This window comes from Phyllobates terribilis, unplaced genomic scaffold (assembly GCF_046119375.1).
Source record: "Phyllobates terribilis strain yellow unplaced genomic scaffold, ASM4611937v1 Scaffold_3__8_contigs__length_932513732, whole genome shotgun sequence".
Classification (NCBI taxonomy): Eukaryota; Metazoa; Chordata; class Amphibia; order Anura; family Dendrobatidae; genus Phyllobates; species Phyllobates terribilis.
Window position 1 is genome coordinate 315949486 of NW_027362763.1, and position 19344 is coordinate 315968829.

General features: G+C 39.4%; 2 protein-coding genes across 23 annotated transcripts in view; both read right to left on the minus strand.

Annotated features, from left to right (window-relative positions):
- MELTF (melanotransferrin) overlaps positions 1-5317 on the minus strand; it is a 149243-nt gene extending 143926 nt beyond the window's left edge. Inside the window, exon 1 of the mRNA XM_073675014.1 lies at positions 5159-5317. Coding sequence (XP_073531115.1) covers positions 5159-5204 — 46 coding nt within the window. The 5' untranslated portion in view covers positions 5205-5317. The remainder of the gene's footprint in view (positions 1-5158) is intronic.
- Positions 5318-12794: 7477 nt separating this feature from the next.
- DLG1 (discs large MAGUK scaffold protein 1) overlaps positions 12795-19344 on the minus strand; it is a 279892-nt gene continuing 273342 nt past the window's right edge. For all 22 annotated transcript variants that reach the window (XM_073675022.1, XM_073675021.1, XM_073675018.1 and 19 more), the window contains 2 exons: positions 18889-18980; positions 12795-14414 (listed from right to left, as the gene is read on the minus strand). In XM_073675022.1, the coding sequence (XP_073531123.1) occupies positions 14308-14414; positions 18889-18980 (199 nt within the window). In that variant the 3' untranslated portion in view covers positions 12795-14307. The remainder of the gene's footprint in view (positions 14415-18888; positions 18981-19344) is intronic.

A 19344-nucleotide genomic window follows, 5' to 3' on the forward strand; every position in this document is an offset into this window, starting at 1 on the left:
TTCCAAAAGCACTATAAAATGGTTTGAGAGAAAGCACTGGAGACTTCTAAGGTGGCTAGCAATGAGTCCAGACCTGAATCCCATAGAACATCTGTGGAGAGATCTCAAAATGGCAGTTTGGAGAAGGCACCCTTCAAATATCAGGGACCTGGAGCAGTTTGACAAAGAAGAATGGTCTACAATTCCAGCAGAGCATTGTAAGAAACTCATTGATGGTTACTGGAAGCGGTTGTTCGCAGTTATTTTGGCTAAAAGTTGTGCAACCAAGTATTAGGCAGAGGGTGCCAATACTTTTGTCTGGCCCATTTTTGGAGTTTTGTGTGAAATGATCAATGATTTGATTTTTACTTCATTCTCTTTTGTGTTTTTTCCTTGCAAGCAAATTAAATGAAGAGAGTAATACCAAAGAATTTGTGATTGCAATCATTTTCAGGAAGAAACTGAGTATTATCTGACAGAATTGCAGGGGTGCCAATACTTTTGGCCACCACTGTACATTGAGAGCTTGTGAATGTTACCTCTGACTTCAGGTCAGTCAGAAATTGTGGTCACAAGATGGCGCAGCGGGGCCAGATAGGAGCCAGATCGGAGCCAGGAAGAGCAGAAGACAATGACAAGTAAGTATAATACTAGGGTCAGGGAACTTACATTAGTGGCACCACTCCAGTGCTGAAATAAAAAACAAAACAAACAAAAAAAAACAATGTTGGCGTGGTACTTTAAAAAGGTTCTTTCAGGAATAGATAAAAAATAAAGAAAATTGAATAATATACTCATCAATATTGACATTGCAACACAAAGAAGGAAAAGTCGTGGAATTTTGAAAATAACAGGATCAATAGACATGTTAATGTTATGCAAAGGATGATAAAATGGGAACAAAATTTATATGACTGATTTATTTAGCATTGAGTATGAGTGCCACACATGCAGAAATACGCGCACTTACACGTCTTTGCATGCTATCAATGAGGTTATATTTGGTTGCTTGAGGAATATTATCCCATGCTGAATGCCCTTGGACAAATAATAAAATTTTTCTACTTTCAGCTCCCTTTTCAAATGCTGTTCAATGACGTCCCAGATGTACGCCATGGGAGACAAATTTGGAGATGTTGCAGGCCATAGTAGCACATCTACAAGCAACATGTTGGTTTACTGAATAATTGCTCTGGGGACAATACAAAGAAATGGCCGTACCAAATTAATGTAACGCTGAGCTGTCAGTGTACCTGAAATGAAGAATTTAGGGATCCAGCTACTGTACATTATGCCATCCCACAGCAATATCCCATGAATAGGAACAGTGTGATGTTCCCTGGTGAAGGGCTAATAATGGTGATGCCCACATGGTTTCCAAAAAAATCTCATTGCATCCCAAGACAAATGTGGAACTAATTACTGAAAATAGACCACCTTTCCAGCTTCCATTGTTGTCTTGATTTTCATCATGATAGCCTTTAAGAGTGGTGACGTAAAGTCAATGGAACAACTTAGCTGGACATCTGGCTCATAGCCCATTGTCATGCAAAAGCCTTACAATGGTTTGTGTTGACACCGTTTGATCATACCTGTGATTTCCATAGTTCCTTAACTTTTCCTTCTTGGCTCAGAAAGCTCTCCCCTCATGTGTAGGAAGATGTGCTCTCATTGGATCTTCTGATAGAATGCTGGAAATACTAGGGGTCCTGAGATAAGCCACTTAAGGCCCTGTCACACATAACGAGATCGCTAGCGAGATCGTTATTGCATCACGGTTTTGGGATCGCTGGGGAGATGTCAAACATGCAGAACTTTCCAACGATCTCGGCCGCCCCAGCGATCTAACCAACGATCTCTGTGGTCGTTGGGATGCTTTCACACAGCAGCTATTTCAACGATCCACACCTTGATAGGGACTGTACTGTGTTAAAAAGGCGTGCATAAAATTGTTTTTCCGCGCCCCCCTCATCTCCAGTTGGTGGACGCTACTGCATTCAGATTGGGTGGCCTTGGTTTAACACTGCGTCTCCGGTCAGATGGGATCTCTACTGCGTCTCCATTAAAAATGAAAACTCATTTGAGACCCCAAACAATACCTACCTCGCTAAAGATGCCTGATTTCTTCAAAGTGGAGTCACAGCCGGAGAACGCTGGTGGGATCTGAAAAAACAAGGACGCAGTAGTGACCACCAATCGGGGACGAGGAGCGCAGAAAAGTCCAATTTATGCACGCCTACATGTCTCAGTTCTGAATCACTAACGAGGTCGTTGATAAGGTGTCAAATACAGCGATGCACACTGCCCAGCGGGAGCGCAACGACCCAGGAATGGTCCAGGAAGCTTTGTAACGATCAGCGATCTCACAGCAGGGGCCTGATCGTTGCTACCTGTCAGACATAACGAGATCGCTAGCGAGATCGCTATTGCGTCACCAAAAATCGTGACTCATTAGCGATCTCGCTAGCGATCTCATTATGTGTGACGGGGCCTTTACACTGCTGTCTACCATGTCTTTCTTATCTAATATCAGAGGTGCACTGCTGAGGTAAGAAGAGACTGCTCACACTACTGTCCATTCTGTGTATCTGATCTAATCATAGAGATACCAGGATTTCCGAGATAAGAGGAAGCTGCTCACACTACCATGTCTTTCTGACCTAATATTGGAGATACCAGGAGTCCTGAGAAAATATTTATAGTAAGTAAAGTAGAGTTAAATTTTTAATTTTATGCAGGTTATGCACATAGTTTTTAACATTAAGAAATTTATTAGTAAAGCGTATCTTTGAAGGGAAGCGTTTGCCTATTTTAAGACCTTTTAGAACTATCTACAATTGCAGTAATCGCACAGATAGATCTGTTCTGGAATAAATTTAGCTATACTCTTCTTTACTTGTAATGAATCAAATGAAATCAAAGAGCCAAATATTTATATAGACATTATAAGTACAATAGCTATGAAGGTGCTGAAGTCATAAAATATAAATATTACATATTTCATCGAATATAAATAAAAATATCCATTGTTTAAACACTAGAAATCCTGTAGTATACTAATGTATATTGCTGGATAATTCCACCTAAAGAAATGTATAGTAGAGAGCAAGAGGACATTTGGATACCAGCAGAAAAGCATATTTTAGCAGCAACTTTAAGGGTATGTGCACACGATGCAGAAATGAAGCAGAAAATTTCTGCATCATTTCTGCATCTCCCTGGCAGAAAAAACGCATGCAGATTGTGCATGCGTTTTTCCTGCGGAATACATGCGGATTCACATGCGTTTCCGCATGCGGATTGACAAGCGCTTTCCAGGCGATTTTAGCATCACCTGGAAAGTGCTTGACGACTAGGTCACACTATATAAATCCATGCAACCGGCATGGATTTATACAGTGTGACCCGAGAGAATGGTAAAAATAAAAAATAAATGTATACTTTACCCTCCGATGGCCCGCGCTGTCCTGCTTTACACTCTGTTCTCCCTCGCCGGCAACTTTGAACTGAAAGACCTGCCGACGTCAGCGTCACGTGACCCGTCACATGACTCTGACGTCAGCGCAGGTCCTTCAACTCACTGCCAAGTGCCGGGAACCAAGCAGGAGCGGTGCGAGGGCCGACAGAAGGTAAGTATACATTTATTTTTTATTTTATTCTTTTTTTACAGCTTTTTTAATGGTACCTGGGTGTGGACGAGCGTCTCCTCTCCTCCACACCCGGGTACCATCCGCACATTAGAACGCGCCAATAGCGCAAGTACAAATGCAGTCTTGCGGAATTGGCGCGTTCTAATGCAAGTCAATGGCGGCGAAAACGCCGCGTTTCCGCAAAATTAATTGACATGCTGCGGATTTTTGAGCGCAGCGTTTACGCTGCGGAAAAATCCGCATCATGGGCACAGCACATGCGGATTTCAATTGGGGAACATTGCTGTCCTTCTACCATGCATTTTTAATGTGTTTCCGCAAATGCAAAAACATTGCATTAAAAACGCATCGGGTGAACTCAGCCTAAAGCTATATTCACACACGTTGTGTTTTTTTTCTACAGCTAAATCTGCTGACAACTTTTCTCTAGCAGGAAAACAGCTGCATCAAAAAAGCAGGCTTTTCTGCATTTTTTGCTGCGTTTTTTTCACTGTACTAGCATTCTATTTTGCCATCAAAAACGCTGCAAAAAAATCCAGGTGCGTTTTTTGCTGTGTTTTTTCACCACCAATTACTTCCTATGGGTGAAAAAAACGCTGCAAAAACTCTGAAAGAAGTGACATGCTCTATTTTCCAAAAACGCAAGTAAGGGAGAAAATAAGCAGCAAACAAAAAGCAACGTGTGTGAACTGAGAATTCTGGTTTCTCATACATTTTGCTGGTACTGCAAGACGCAGCTGAAATTTGCATAAAAATCTACTGCAAAATACACTGCGAAGCACAACGTGTGTGAACATAGCCTGACAGATACTTCAATGTATATACACTTAACTGACTTTTTTTTTTGTTTTAATTCATCTCTAGGAATATTTATAATCTACTAATCACTAGTTGCCACTTTATAGACAATTACTACACTAACATCTGTAAATATGTTGAAAATCCTTCCTATTATCTATCAATCTTTACAATGCAAATAGATCATTAACTTTTACAGGTAAGAAGAGCCTGGAGTCAGGAACATGCATTACCCTGTGCTCAATGATCTTCGTGTTATATATAAAGTTATTACATTGAGCCATGGGGAATTTTTTTCATGAACATTTTACCCCTCTAATCTGCAGAAAGAATTGACAAGCATTGGATTTAAAAATCCACACTGAAGGTAATTTTTTGTGTGGAAAATCACTACTTTATAGATGAGATCTCCTGTTTGTATTATACGCCATTCCATTCTTATGTTGTCAATCTGGCTAAAAAATACCTGCGCTACCAGCATCGTTCTTTAATTCAGTAAAATTATAGATACTACTGAAATCAATCTGGTTTGTGTGGAGCCATTGGTGACCAGCTTGTAGGTAGTCTGTTTACCAATGTTATTTTTGTATTTCAGTTCCTATAGCAGAAAGCAACAGTCTTACGCTTTTCTTTTTAAAAATTTGAGCAAAAAGTCCAGAGCTAATCTATCCCATGGGCATGTAGCCTAATAGAAGAATGTGAACGAGATGTTAGTATAAGAGAACACTCACTTGTCTGGAAGAAGCAAAAAACGAGAAACAAACTTTTCCAGATCATTTCTCCTGGAGCTCCAGCCGACAACCACTCCAAGTTGCTTGCAATAAAGAGACTGCTCTATTGCAGGAATCTCCTCTTATGAAAAGGTGCTTGGTGATCAGGACTGCTCCCTGCTGGCTAAGTTCCACATCCAGAAGTGTTAGACTAAAGGGCAAGAGGGGCTGGCAGATGGAAAACACCAGGGAAAAAGGTCTGAAGTCATCACAGTTTTCCTCATGTAGAGCAGCCGTTTCATAACTCACTCAATAAAATGCTTGTAATAATTCACAGCGCATATGCAATACAAACTTTCATACGTCATGTGATTTTTCAACCAATTTACACAATACATACAGTATATATTTAAATTATTTTAATATGTTGTAATTTAAAAACAAATTATATGCACAGTTGCAGTCAAAGTAATTAGACCCTCATTACAAATTAGGTTTAGTAGTAAAATGTAGAAACTTTCTGCTTTTTACAATAAACCAATAAGACCAGAACAATTTAAATAGCTCAACTCAGCTAATGGTGTCTCTAAATTCAACACAAATCGCTACTTTTAATGACTACTCCAGTATCAATCAATAAACCACTTCATGACAAGCATCTTTAGTACAGCACCCGTTGGCTGTTCTAACTGGATACAAACAGGATGTATAGCCAAACACTATTGGCAGTGTTCCTGAGGAATCTTAGCCCATTCTTCGTGGGCAATAGCCTCCAGTTCCCCAATTCTTAGGTTGTCAAGCGATTGGTGCAAAAGATTAAGAGAACATTGCCTTGCACAATCAAGGAAAAGGTTACAAAAAGATAGATGTTTAAAGATCCTAAAGAGGTTATTGAAAACATGGAATTTCAATCATCAGGGTTTTTTTTGCCAGAAATCTAGCATAAAATTGTGTGAGATGTCCACTTTTTTTTATGCAAATCACAGTTGTACAAAAATGTTGTGATTTTTTGGTGTTTTGATGTCAGCCTAGCCACCTTTTTAAAAGTTATAGCTTCTCTAAAAGTGCGAGTGGACAGGCACAGCCAGCCAACGTATCAAAATTTACACAACAAAAGTGGGGTAAATCACGACAGAAATGTACTTCAGTAATGTCTTATAGTGGCACCTCCTAATAAATTTAGCATATCTTACTCCAGTGCACGGTTTAAGGTTTTCAATTCAGCTCAAGAACTGAGGTGTCAGTCCGCTAAGTAAAATGCATACTAAATGGAAGTCTCCATGCACAAACTCCAAAATGTACATCTCTACTGGACCAAAAGCACAAGAAAAGCCAGCTCAGTTATGCTCAAAAACATAAATAAATCACAAAGGTTCTGGTATTCTGGTCTGTGGAGTGAAAACAAAATTGTAACTTTTCAGGCCCATAAATGAGTAATATGCCTGGAGGAGGAATATAGCATACCATAAAAAGAACTCCCTGCCTAGAGTGAAGCATGGTGGTGGCTTCAGGTCTGCTCTGCTTCCTTTAGCACTGAAAGTGCAAGAGATTCAATCACGCGTCAAGGAATCCTATGATAAAATGTAATGTCTTCTGTGAGGAAGGTGAAGCTTGGGCATCATTGCACCTAACAGGACAATAATCCCAATCATACCCCACAGTCCACCAATGCTTGGTTTCAAAAGAAAATCTTTGGTGGATTTTGAAAAAGGTGATTGCAACACACAAACTCAAGAATATTAGCGAACTGGAGGCCAATGCCTATGAAGATTCGGCTAAGATGATTCTTCCTCTCCAGAAGTCAGGGCCAAGTGTTCCATCCTAACCGGGCAGTCGTCCACGCTCTCTGCTATGGCAACCGGGTGCGCTCCTGTGAGATCATTCACCTGGGCAAATTCAAGTTGTTGTGTAAACCACTACTTCGGACTTCAGGACTCTGCTATGCTTCCGGTCATACTCTGCTTTGCTAAATTGCTACTGTGTGTGGTATACTCAGCTCTGCTACACAGTCATTCTGTATATCTTGTCATTCTCCTCTGAACTATTTTTCTGCTGTGTGCCTAATAACATACCCAACTCTGCTAAATCAGACTGTGCCTTCTGACATATCTAGCTCTGCTATGTCACTGCTACTGCATGCTTCCTGACATACTCAATTTTTCTACAATATAGAATTACATTACAACAGCTCAATTCAGCTACATCGGTTGACTCTGCAACATTGCTTCTGGTGCGCTTCCTGACCTACCCTGTCACTACTGCTCTACTTCTCCAGTTGCCATCCAGTCTCTACAGCCACGGTAGTTCCAACCGGACCATCCTCACTTCACCTATGTCATCTATCCGTATGTTCCACATTCCAACAGTTATATATGAACCATGTCACAAGGTGAGACAATTATATGCTAAAGATCCTTGCCATGAAAGGGTTGAATAATCCTGAGACTGCAATAGTCATTAAAAGTGGAAATTAGTGTTGGACTTGGAGAAGCCAATTTTATTATTTGTTTTGTTGAGGTATTTAAATTGTATTTCTTTCATTGGTTTATTGCAAACAGCAGAAAGTTTGTAAATTTTTTTGATAAACCTAATTTGCATTGGGGGATGAATAATTTTGAATGTGACTGCATTTATCTATATATTTACATGTTTCCAACATTTTAGCATATACACTGGGGAAAAGTATTTGATATGATACACTGCCGATTTTGCAAGTTTTCCCACCTACAAAAAATGGAGAGGTCTGTAATTTTTAGCACTTCAACTGTGAGAGACAGAATCTAAAAAGAAAAAACAGAAAATCACATTGTATGATTTTTAAATAATTAAATTGCATAAAATAAGTATTTGCTTACCTACCAACCAGCAAGAATTCTGGTTCTCACAGACCTGTTAGTTTTTCTTTAAGAAGCCCTCCTAGTCTGCACTCATTATCTGTATTAATTGCACCTGTTTGAACGCGTTACCAGTGTAAAAGATACCTGTCCACACACTGAATCAATCACACGCCAACCTCTCCACCATGGCAAAGACCATAAAGCGGTCTAAGGACACCAGGGACAAAATTGTAGACCTGCACAAAGCTGGAATGGGCTACAGGACAATAGGCAAGCAGTTTGGTGAGAAGGCAACAACAGTTGGCACAATTATTATAAAACTGAAGACAGACAAGATGACTGTCAATCTTCCTTGGTATGGGGCTCCATGCAAGATCTCGCCTAGTGGGGTAAGGATGATTCTGAGAAAGGTCAGGAATCAGCCCAGAACTATATGGGAGGCCCTGGTCAATGACCTTAAGAGAGCTGGGACCACAGTCTCAAACATTACCGTTAGTAACACACTACGCTGTCATGGATTAAAATCTTGCAGGGCACGCAAGGTTCCCCTGGTCACGCCAGCACATGTCCAGGCCAGTTTGAAGTTCGCCAATGACCATCTGGAGGATCTAGAGGAAGCATGGGAGAAGGTCATGTATTTAGATGACACACAAATACAACTTTTTGGTATCAACTCCACTTGTGTTTGAAGGAAGAAGGATGAGTACAAACCCAAGAACACCGTCCCAACCGTGAAGCATGGTGGGTGAAACATACTTTGGGGATGCTTTTCTGCAAAGAGGACAGGACAACTGCACGCTATTGAAGGGAGGATGGATGGGGTCATGTATCGCTAGATTTTGGCCAACAACCTTCTTCCCTCAGTAAGAGCATTGAAGAGGAGTAGTGGCTGGGACTACCAGCATGACAATGACTCGAAACACACAGCCAGGGCAACTAAGGAGTGGCTCTTTAAGAAGCCTTTCAAGGTCCTGGAGTGGCCTAGCCAGTCTCCAGACCTGAACCCAATAGAAAATATTTGGAGGGAGCTCAAACTCAATGTTGCCCACCGACAGCCCTGAAACCTGAAAGATATGGAGAAGATCTGTATGGAGGAGTGGGCCAAAATCCCTGCTGCAGTGTGTGCAAACTTGGTCAAGAACTACAGGAAACGTCTGAACTCTGTAATTGCAAACAAAGGTTTCTGTACAAAATATGAAGCTCTGTTTTTCTATTATGTCAAATACTTATTTCATGCAATAAAATGCAAATGAATTATTTAAAAATATTTCAATGTGATTTTCTGGATTTTTTATTTAAGATTCTGTCTCACAGATGAAGTGTACCTACGATAAAAATTACCGACCTTTCCATTCTATGTAGGTGGGAAAACTTGCAAAATCGGGAGTGTATCAAATACTTATTTCCCCCACTGTACATAATAGGAGTATACCCTGTACAATTGTTTTTACTAATTCCTAAAAAGGTGCTATGAATGCTACATATCATTTAGGGTTACATCTACAGACTTTGGGAACATGTTCCTTTGAAGCACTTCAAACTGGGGGAAGCTTTTCTTTTTGTGCTCTAGCATTCATTTGAATTTCCTAGATCTTATTTAAATGAAGATTTTTGACAGGTAGTCTATAAAAGGGACAGTTACGCTTAAAATATCTTATGACCTATCCTCCATACAGTATTATTTTGTTCCTTTAATGTTTGAATAGATATAATCTTGTGCCCTTTAGGAAATTTGCTTATACATCTCTAATTTGGAGACAAAATAACAGGGAACAAGGTACTGAGTTTGGATATTTAAAAAGAAAAAAATTCTTTGATGTAGAACTGTAGCAGAATTATTACGGTATGTTCCCACAGGTCATATACAGTAACGAATTGTAGAGGAGATAAGAAATCTCAAGCACATACTTTGGATAAAATCTTCAGTGTATATAGAGCAAAATCTGCAGTGTATATAGAGCATTGCATATAGAACAAAATCTGAAGCATTTCCAAAAAAGCTAATTTATGCAGTAAAAACAGCAGAGCTTGTTGTGGATTTTGCTGCTACAGATTTTCTGATGAAAAACAGCAGCAGATATGTCCCAAGTGGAAGAACCCTCAACACAAAAACAGAATACAAGATGATAAATGCCTGGACAAGAGACTTCCTGTTTCTACATAGAGCAGAGAAAAGAGAAGAATTACACAATGCCATATAATGTGATGATTAAAACAAAAGAGGATAAAAACTTTGATGGGAGTATCTTTAAAACAGCTGAGAAAAAGCTCAATCCTCATAATATTTATTTACATATACACCAAGGCACTGGGATCACTGCACATTCAATTCCAAAACAAATGAACAAATTATAAATTTTAAATTGAAAATGAAGAAAAAAAGAATAAACTGCTAAAAAAAAATAGCAGTGTCTGCATTTTCATTTACAAACTCAAATATTTACAGTATAAATTGAAATGTGTTTATATACTTACCTTTTCTGTTAATCACTGAACTAATGTTTAGTTATATAACCTTTATTTCTGATAACTGCTTTACATCTGAGGCATGGAGTCAACCAACATCTGACTCCTGCGAACAGATATTCTAGCCCAAGATGATGGACTATATTCCACAGTTCTTTTGCATTCTTAGGTTTTTTATCAAAAACAGCATTTTTTTGTGTCACTCCACAAATTCACAATCGGATAGAGGTCTGGGGATTGGGCTGGCCACTTCATAAAATAAATCTCGTTGATCTGGAACCAGAACGTTGCCTGCTTGCTGGTGTGTTTGAGGTCATTGTCCTGCTGAAAACACCCATTTCAAGGGCATTTCTTCTTCTTCAGCATAAAATAACATGACCTCTTCCAGTTTTATGATATATTTAAACTGGTATATGGTACTTGGTATTCGATAAATGGGCCCAACTCCATTGTATGAGAAACATCCCGAAACCATCATGCTTGCATCTCCATGTTTTACAGTCTCCCCAGTGTACTGTGGCTTGAAATCAGTGTTTATGTGTCGTCTCACGAAGTGTTTGCGGCCTTTAGACCCAATAAGAACAATCTTGCTCTCATCTGTCTATGGCCTAAAGAGAAGTGGCTTAACATTCCAGTCAATGTGTTCTTTGGCAAACTAAACTTTTCAACATGTCTTATTTTTTAGCAATGGTACTTTACGAGAATTTCTTGCAAATAGTTTGGCATCACGTCTTCTGATGGTTGCAATGCTCACAGGTAACTGAACATCTTTGATCGACCTGGAGCTTATCATTGGATGCTTCTTTGGCATTTTTGTAATTCTATGATCTATGTGGATTGTAGTATTTCTTTTCCTACCACATTTTTTTTTGTCCATTTTAAAGAATTGGAAATCTTTTTAAACTAGCAGCCAATTATTTTCTGCAATTCTGTATATGGTTTCCCTTTTCCAATCAACTTATTGATCAAAGTTCTTTCTCCTTCGGTACAATGTCTGGAACGACCCATTTTACTCACTGAGCAACTGCTAAAACCAGTAGGTACAACATTTGCTGCCCTCAGTCTTTAAATAAGGGCCATAATTGACATCTGTTTCTTCATAGCATGAATGACCTCACAGATCGAACTCTGCACTGCTATTAATTAGAACACCCCCTTTTCATTAAATGAGTCAATTACACCCAATTAGCAGCATGCATGTCATGACTGTTGGTTGCCCTTTACTCAACTGCAGCTAGTCATGATTTTTTTCCCATGTTGTATTCACCTTTTCTGCCAAAAACAGTAATTAAAAAACACATTAGTGGTGTTATACTGCTATTATTTTGCACATAATTGTACATGCAAAACCATTTTACTCATTAAATCGATGCAAGACAACTATTGATGATAAAGAAATAAAGAAAAACTTGGAATCTCTATGTAAATGAGGCTGCAAGAGCACAGAGTTGGCCAAATTTCATGGTAGTGTATTAATCCACATTATTCCTTGCCTAGTGCTACCCCATGGGTTTCATTGTGGTTTACTCAGCAGTGCTAACAGTGAAATATTCGCATTGAACAGACATCAATCCAACACTTGAGAGGATACCTGGCAAAGAATAATTCGGAAGAGTAGTGAACTAGCTGGGAAATGTTCCGCCCTTGGAGGCTAAGGTGGATGTTTGCAGTATGGAATGGTTAGGTAGACTTAAGCTTACAAGTCCTATGACAAGGTATCAGGGCAGAGTAAACGCCCCAATACAAATTAGGTAACATTGGCTGAACCTACCTCTATCAGATAATAGTCTAATGCGTATGTGAGCCTCCTGACTGCCCCAATAGATAAAAGATAAAAGAGATAACGATCCAGCATATCCAATTTCAAACTGCAGAACCTTTTGTTCTCAGTGAGATAACCTGCCGCCAGGGGAGCCATAGAACACAAGAGCGCTCGCCCAAGTGTGTATGAATGGGGTGGGAACGTGAGCTGCTGGCCAAACGACATTCCAGACCATTCTTTGGCACACACCGATATATTGTGTATGAGGGCTTAAGATTGAAGGGTACACTGAACTTGTAGTATGTAAAACGACAGGTTACTAGTTCACAAAGATTAAACTTGAGAAATGACTGGTGTAAAGGGATTTTGGTGAAACAAGAAAAAAAAAATCATGCAATATTATTTTCTACATTGGTCTATATGATTTACTGTAATGTAAAGTCAGTCACTATGACTATTAGTCCAGACAAAAGAGTACTGTTAGCAGCCAGTCTTTATTGGTCAGCTGCTCCACTTCTGAGGCCATTTGTGTGTAATGCAAGAAAAAAAAAAACTTTAAAAGAATTTATTAAATTATGACACTTTTCACACATTTAACATTGTTCAATAAAATTTTATTAGCTGTTCTCCTCTTTCTGACAAATGGAATGAATAATGCTGCCTGTTCATTACCAACTAGATTCAATTAGTAAGTGTATAATGAGGCTTTCAGAAGCATATACATTTTTGTAAAAACAAATCCAAAAAACTAGCAATGGATAATAAGTACCAAACAATGTACTTGTTCAAGACCATAACTTTCATTGAGATTCCCACCTATTAAAAGAAAAACCTGGCGTGAATCTAAACACAGGTTGTCATGAACATGGTACATGCAGCTTATAGTGTAAATGTACATAAAAACTCAGGACCATTAGAGGTGAAATTCCACACAGGGGTAAACACATGCACATTACATAAAAATAACACACCAGGGACTCTTCAGAAGAGAGGAGAACACGCCTAGGTTTAATAAAGCAGCTAACCTTCCGTAACCCAGCATCAATTAACACAGCCACCAAAGTCTTGTTCATAATTCGTGTGAAAAGAAGATACGATATAATTCATACTTCTTCTCCAAAGGAAAAAAAATTGAAGGTGATAAGAGAAAAATATATATATATATTTTTATATTTATATATGCATGTGTGCAAGAAAAGTACTTCCATAGTTAGATTTTAAAAGAAAGTATAATATTTTATTATAACAAAATAGGCAGTTATTGTGGGTAAACTATTAAAAATCTGTCCTCTAAGAATAAACATACAACAATAAGTCTATGAATCCAATTCTCCAAGTGAGATGAAAAGATAAAGTGTTCTCATGTATTTTTATATGCAAGACCAGACCTTCAAGAGGCTATGTTAATTACCTGAAGTTTTACTCTCGTTTCATAAAGGTGATCTTTAAAAAAAAAACAAAACACATTCAGACTGTTAAATTGTGTTACATGTACAAGATTAACAGAGTTAAAGTAAAATTCCCAGCAAGAATGCTGGGATTAAAAAAATAAAATTTTATTACAATGTACGGTTTTAGGTTATTTTCCATTGCAAAACTATGTATAGTAATGCTGCAGCAATAGATTTCAAAATGAAAACCTCTGCTCATGTAGAGAACCATATCAAGTCAAAACAGTATAGAGAGAATGAAATGCATAGGCCAAACCATGCTATTAAAAGCGAAATTGTGCAAAGATGCTCACAATATAGTTAAGACCACTTATTTCATTTATTTTTCTTTATCTGAAAATTGTTTATAAAGCTTTTTGAGTAAAATGCATTTGTCATTTTCCCTTAAACATTAAGGAAATTTGCCACTTATTTATTTTTTATGTTTTAACCTTTAATAACTGGTCCGGCCGTTCCACCTTTAAAAAAAAAAAAACAACAAAATTGGGACATAATTAAAATGAGTTAAAATATGACAATGTAAAAGGTGGAAGGAACGGCAGCAAATAAGTGGCGCGAACAGTGCCAAAAGAAATGGAGCCTGTTCGGTTGGGAGAAGGTATTGTGTATGTGTACGGGCAGTGAAGGGGACTCTGATGGAGTTCATTTCAGGTCTCATAATTTCTCTTTTGCAGGTACCCAGATAAAAGTGCTGGACTGTTCTTCTATGATCTGTTTCACTTGATTGTAAATTTCCTCTAGTGTGTCTCCTTGAACAATTGCTAAAACAAAAAAACAGAAAAATAAATGAACAAAGTGATTGATAAAAGGGAATTTGTAAAATTAGTCTGAGGGCAGCAAAACAAGGTGACCGATCCAGTATGCACACTAGAAGGGGCTTCTTATTAGATGGCCAATAACAGGATTCACTATATAAAAGAGAATCTGTCAGCCAGTTTTTGCTCTGTAATCCAAAAGCACCATAATGCAGCAGAGACCCTGATTACAGCAATGTGTCACTTACTGGGCTGTGTTTTGCTATTTCAATACAAATTAGCATTTTATCAGCAGGAGAATATCACGAGGAGACAATTTGGCAGGTACAGAGTAGTCCAACCACACCCCCAGCACTGATTAGCAGCTCTCTGTCACTGTACAATGTACAGAGAAAGCTGTAATGTGGCTAGGTGTTATTCACAACACAACAACAGAACTCTGCTCAATCTGCAACAGAGAGAATTGTGACTCTCATATCTGCTGCACCCAGTACACTAAGTGATACATCACTGGAATAAGAGTCTTTGTGCCTACCTCATGGTGCTGTCATATAGCAAAAACCTGCTGGGAGATTTCCTTTAAGAAGATCCCGGAAGTAGAACTGAATATGTATAACCACCAGCACTTTACATATTAGTACATCCAACTAATGTGTCATCACCAGAACACCAGGCAGCAACATTGTATGTGAACTTATCCAAACAAATGGGCATTTCTATTAAAAAAAACTATTTACAGTGGCTTGAGATATATTCACCCTCTTGGCTTTTTACTTATTTTGTTACATTACTACCTGTGTTTAAATAGTTTCGTAATCCAATTTGTGTGTGATGCATCAGCACTAGATAGCCAAAGTTGGCGAAGTGAGAAAAATATAGGCATAAAATAAATTTATGGGATTAAATAACAAAACATTGAATATATGTAGGTGGGGTGCACCATACACCATATCTAAATGTACAACGTATTAACGAGTGCTATATCCTGCATTGAAATAATAAAGTATGGCAAAAAGAGAGGAAAGCAACAATGCACAGTGGATATGCACACTAGAAGTCAAGGATTGTATCAAAATTGCAAAATGTATTTATGTACACTAACATGCGTGACATTCTAAAAACAATTAAAAACAAACATCATAACAAGGACCATGTCCAAAGTCACAAAAATGATAGTGCAGATAGTATAGGATACTATACAATAGTAATTACAGCATAGATAGTTACCGTATTTTTCGGACTATAAGACGCACCGGACCATAAGATGCACCCCAAATCTTGGGGTGGAAAATAGGAAAAAAAATATTTTTTATAAGATGGGGGTCCATTCTCTAGTCTAAATAGGTATCTTCCCTGAGGGGGAGGAGGTGGGGGGTGGGGAGGTGGTGGAGCAGGGTTCACAGGAGGCAATGTCCTTCAGGAAGCCGGCGGAAGTGGAGGAATGTTGCAGACCCCGGATGAAAGAAGCCGATGCTCCAGCAGCGGATGTGGTGAAGCAGGATCGCAGGGCCCTCCGCTCCCTCCCTCAGGAACCCGGTGGCTGCAGCAGAAGAGGTGAGATGCTGCGGGGCCAGTGTCTGGCTGTTGGTTGGGGCCTGGTACTGGAGGCCTGGTACCGGGGACAGTGTTTTGCTGTGAGCTTCCAGTGCCCACGGCCATCTTCCTGAAGCTGTAATCTACAGGAAAATAGCCGCCAGCGTGGCAGAGCACATGCGCCGGCTCCAGCGCCCATTTTCCTGTAGATCACCGCTTCAGGAAGATGGCCACGGCCACCTGAAAGCCGCTCACGCAACTCAGCCTCACAGCCAGACATCGGTCCGGCCTCCAGCCGGATACCGGCCCGCCTCAACTCTTCTTCTGCTGCTGCCTTCCTGATAGAAGGAGGGAGCGGAGGGCCCTGCGATCCTGCTCCACTATCACTGGTAAGTTAAGTTCTGACCAAAAGACGCACCACCCTATTTTCCTCCCAAATTTGGGGGGAAAAAAGTGTGCCTTATGGTCCAAAAAATATGGTGATTTATGTGAATAAATATAGCCATATACCGCTTGGTCTGAATATAACAGGGTGTGCCCCCAACTGTGTTAAGAAGTCCTTGGGATATCATATGCAACTAGAGTATGTATAATAACAGCCATGTTTGCAAACGCAAAGATCAGGCATCCCTGGAGAGGGTTATAAGAAAGAGGTGACAATCAGGAACCTATGATCACAACGGTATATGGTTATATTTATTCACATAAATCATTGTGAGAGTGGACAATTAACTATCTAGGCCGTAATTACTACTGTATAGTATCCTATACTATCTGCACTAGCAATTTTGTGACTTTAGACATGATCTTTGTTTTTAATTGTTTTTATAATTTCATGTGTGTTAGTGTACACAAATAACAAAAAATTGGCACGTGCATATGTATTCACCCCTTTTGCTTATGAAGCCCCTAAAAATTTTCGGGTGCAAGCAATTACCTTCATAAGTCACATACTTAGTGAAAAAAAAGTCCACCTTTGTGCAATCTGTCACATGATCTGTCAGTATACACACCCCTTTTCTGAAAGGCCACAGAGGCTGCAGCACCATTAAGCAAGAGACCCCTGTCACGGGGATACCGCAACAGAAAGGAGCCAGAAGATTGAAGGGTCTGTTCACACTAAATCCTCCACTGATTAGATCTGCTTCACCATCCTATTAAACAGTGCAGTTTTTTTCCTTGCTTTGTCATTGCAAGGGTTAATCAGGTCAGCTGATCTCCTGGAGCTCTCCATCCTGAATTGCCTCAGCTGTTCTGTATTGGACACTCCCCTCTTGTATATATGCTCACCACTGGCACTTGAGAGTTGCCAGTGATAGTTCTACTTCCTGGTTAGATGTTGGAGGAGAAATTTGGAGTTTGGAGTAGGCAGTTGGAGAGTTGTTCAGGAGATTTCTGCTTTGAGTTGGTTTGCATGTTTATTCTCATCCTCATCCTTAGTTTCTCCTACCTATTCCTCCCCTGTGTTCCACTCTGTTGTTTTGTGAGTGTATTTGTATGATTGTAGTTTTCTTTCATCCTTGTCTATTTACCCTTGTCTGTCTGGTTAGTTTAATCCTATACACTTCAGCCCCACACCTCCCTGGTTGGGGTAGGGAACAGATAAGGTTTAAGATTGGAGCATAGCAAGGTACGAGACCCTGGCATCTCCACATTCTGTGATAATCTGGGGGGCAGGGACAGACTATGGCGCCCCCTAGTTCTCAGGATCAGGTAGGTTTCCACCGTCTCTAGTCACTATGTGACAGTACCACTAACCAAACCACACCATGAAGACCAAGGAGATATCCAAACAAGTCAGGGACAAAGTTGTTGAGAAGTACAAGTCAGGGTTGGGTTATCAAAAGTGCTACCAGTAACATTGGCATCCTTTGCGCACAGGTCGACCTGTCCGCTCTGCTGTAATCCCCCCCCCCCCTCCCAACAGGATGGAAGCTGAAAAGGGTTCTCCAAGAAATGTAGTAAAATAAATAATACACATTTATGACTCAATTGTGACCTATGGTTCCTTTTGAATTATCCCTTTCAATATCCTTTCCTTTATGAATGCCCTTCGCTATTTGTGAGCCCCTTATAGAGAATGTTGCCATGTCCTCATAAAGACTGAGTCATCTTTTGTTCCCTCCTCCATTTATATCGTATTGTATGTGTTTCCTTCTCTGCCCCCCTTCCATTCTCTCTCAGTATGGTATTCTTTGTATGTTTAGGCTCCCCATTAAAATTATATCTCTCTAGGGCAGTTCAGTTAATCTAATCTGAAAGCACAGTGACCTGTCACAAGGCACAGATAGGAATACATGAATAGATAATGAGAGCACCAGAGCACATGCATATCATTACGGCAGAACTGAAAATAAAGATTATAAAAGAAGCACTGGATGGATGTCAAAGGTATAATTTTACTCAGTGTAATGGCGCCCACCTGACAGTGTATGCAGTTTACTGAGCACAATCCTGCTGACAGGTGTGCTTTAATATCAATCCTATAGGCTACATTTCCCTTTTATTTAATTCTGCCCTGGGGAGCTTTTTTAGGAATTTGTATATAATTTATTTGTAGTTTGGTGCATTTTCTAAATATTTTTAATGATCATTATTAAAAGTTATATTTTACTTTTACTATTAAAGCAATTGGATTAGACATTGAATTACTACTAATTGGAGACACTTTAGAAATTATTAGTCAGTGAAAAATATGGATTTCTCTGGAACAAGACATCAGATATCAAAATATCATTACATTTAACTTTCTATGACCTGCATGTCCATGTAGACAGTTTAGGAGGGTTGATCCTACTGACCTTGTTGTTGCATTGCCCTGAGTTTACTATGCTAACAAAGCTAATTGGACAAGTGCATATTCTGTATTAATGTAGGAGGGGCTCTCAATCATTTCCTTTGGTTGGCAATAAAGACCTCTGCTGGATAATCATATTAGAATACAGACCTGTAAAATGTTCTGTGAATTCCTGCTCTAATTTCATTGCTCTCTCAAAGGTCTTCCGTGCTTGGTCTTCTAACAGACGTTTGTTCATTTCCCTGTTTGAGTTTAAAAGCATGGCTGTAAGCATACACATTTTCACTATGAAACACATATCACATTACTATAAAGGGGTTGTACACTTTCAGGAAATTGAACCCCAAATGCTGTAAAATACCTAAAATAACAATCACAGCAGGAACTCGCCCTCCCTGGGTGCAGCCACAGTTCTCAGCCACTGCTGCAGCTTTAGTGCTTTGGCTGCAACTGTGACGTCACATTGATAAGGTACACCACCGCTGTAGTCATTCAGCGGCTCTGCCGAGATAGATGGCGCAACTGTACTATACTTGTAGTTGATAGAAGTGCACAAATATTATATTTGTATTGGGTTAAATGGGAAACCACAGATTAATGTTAGAA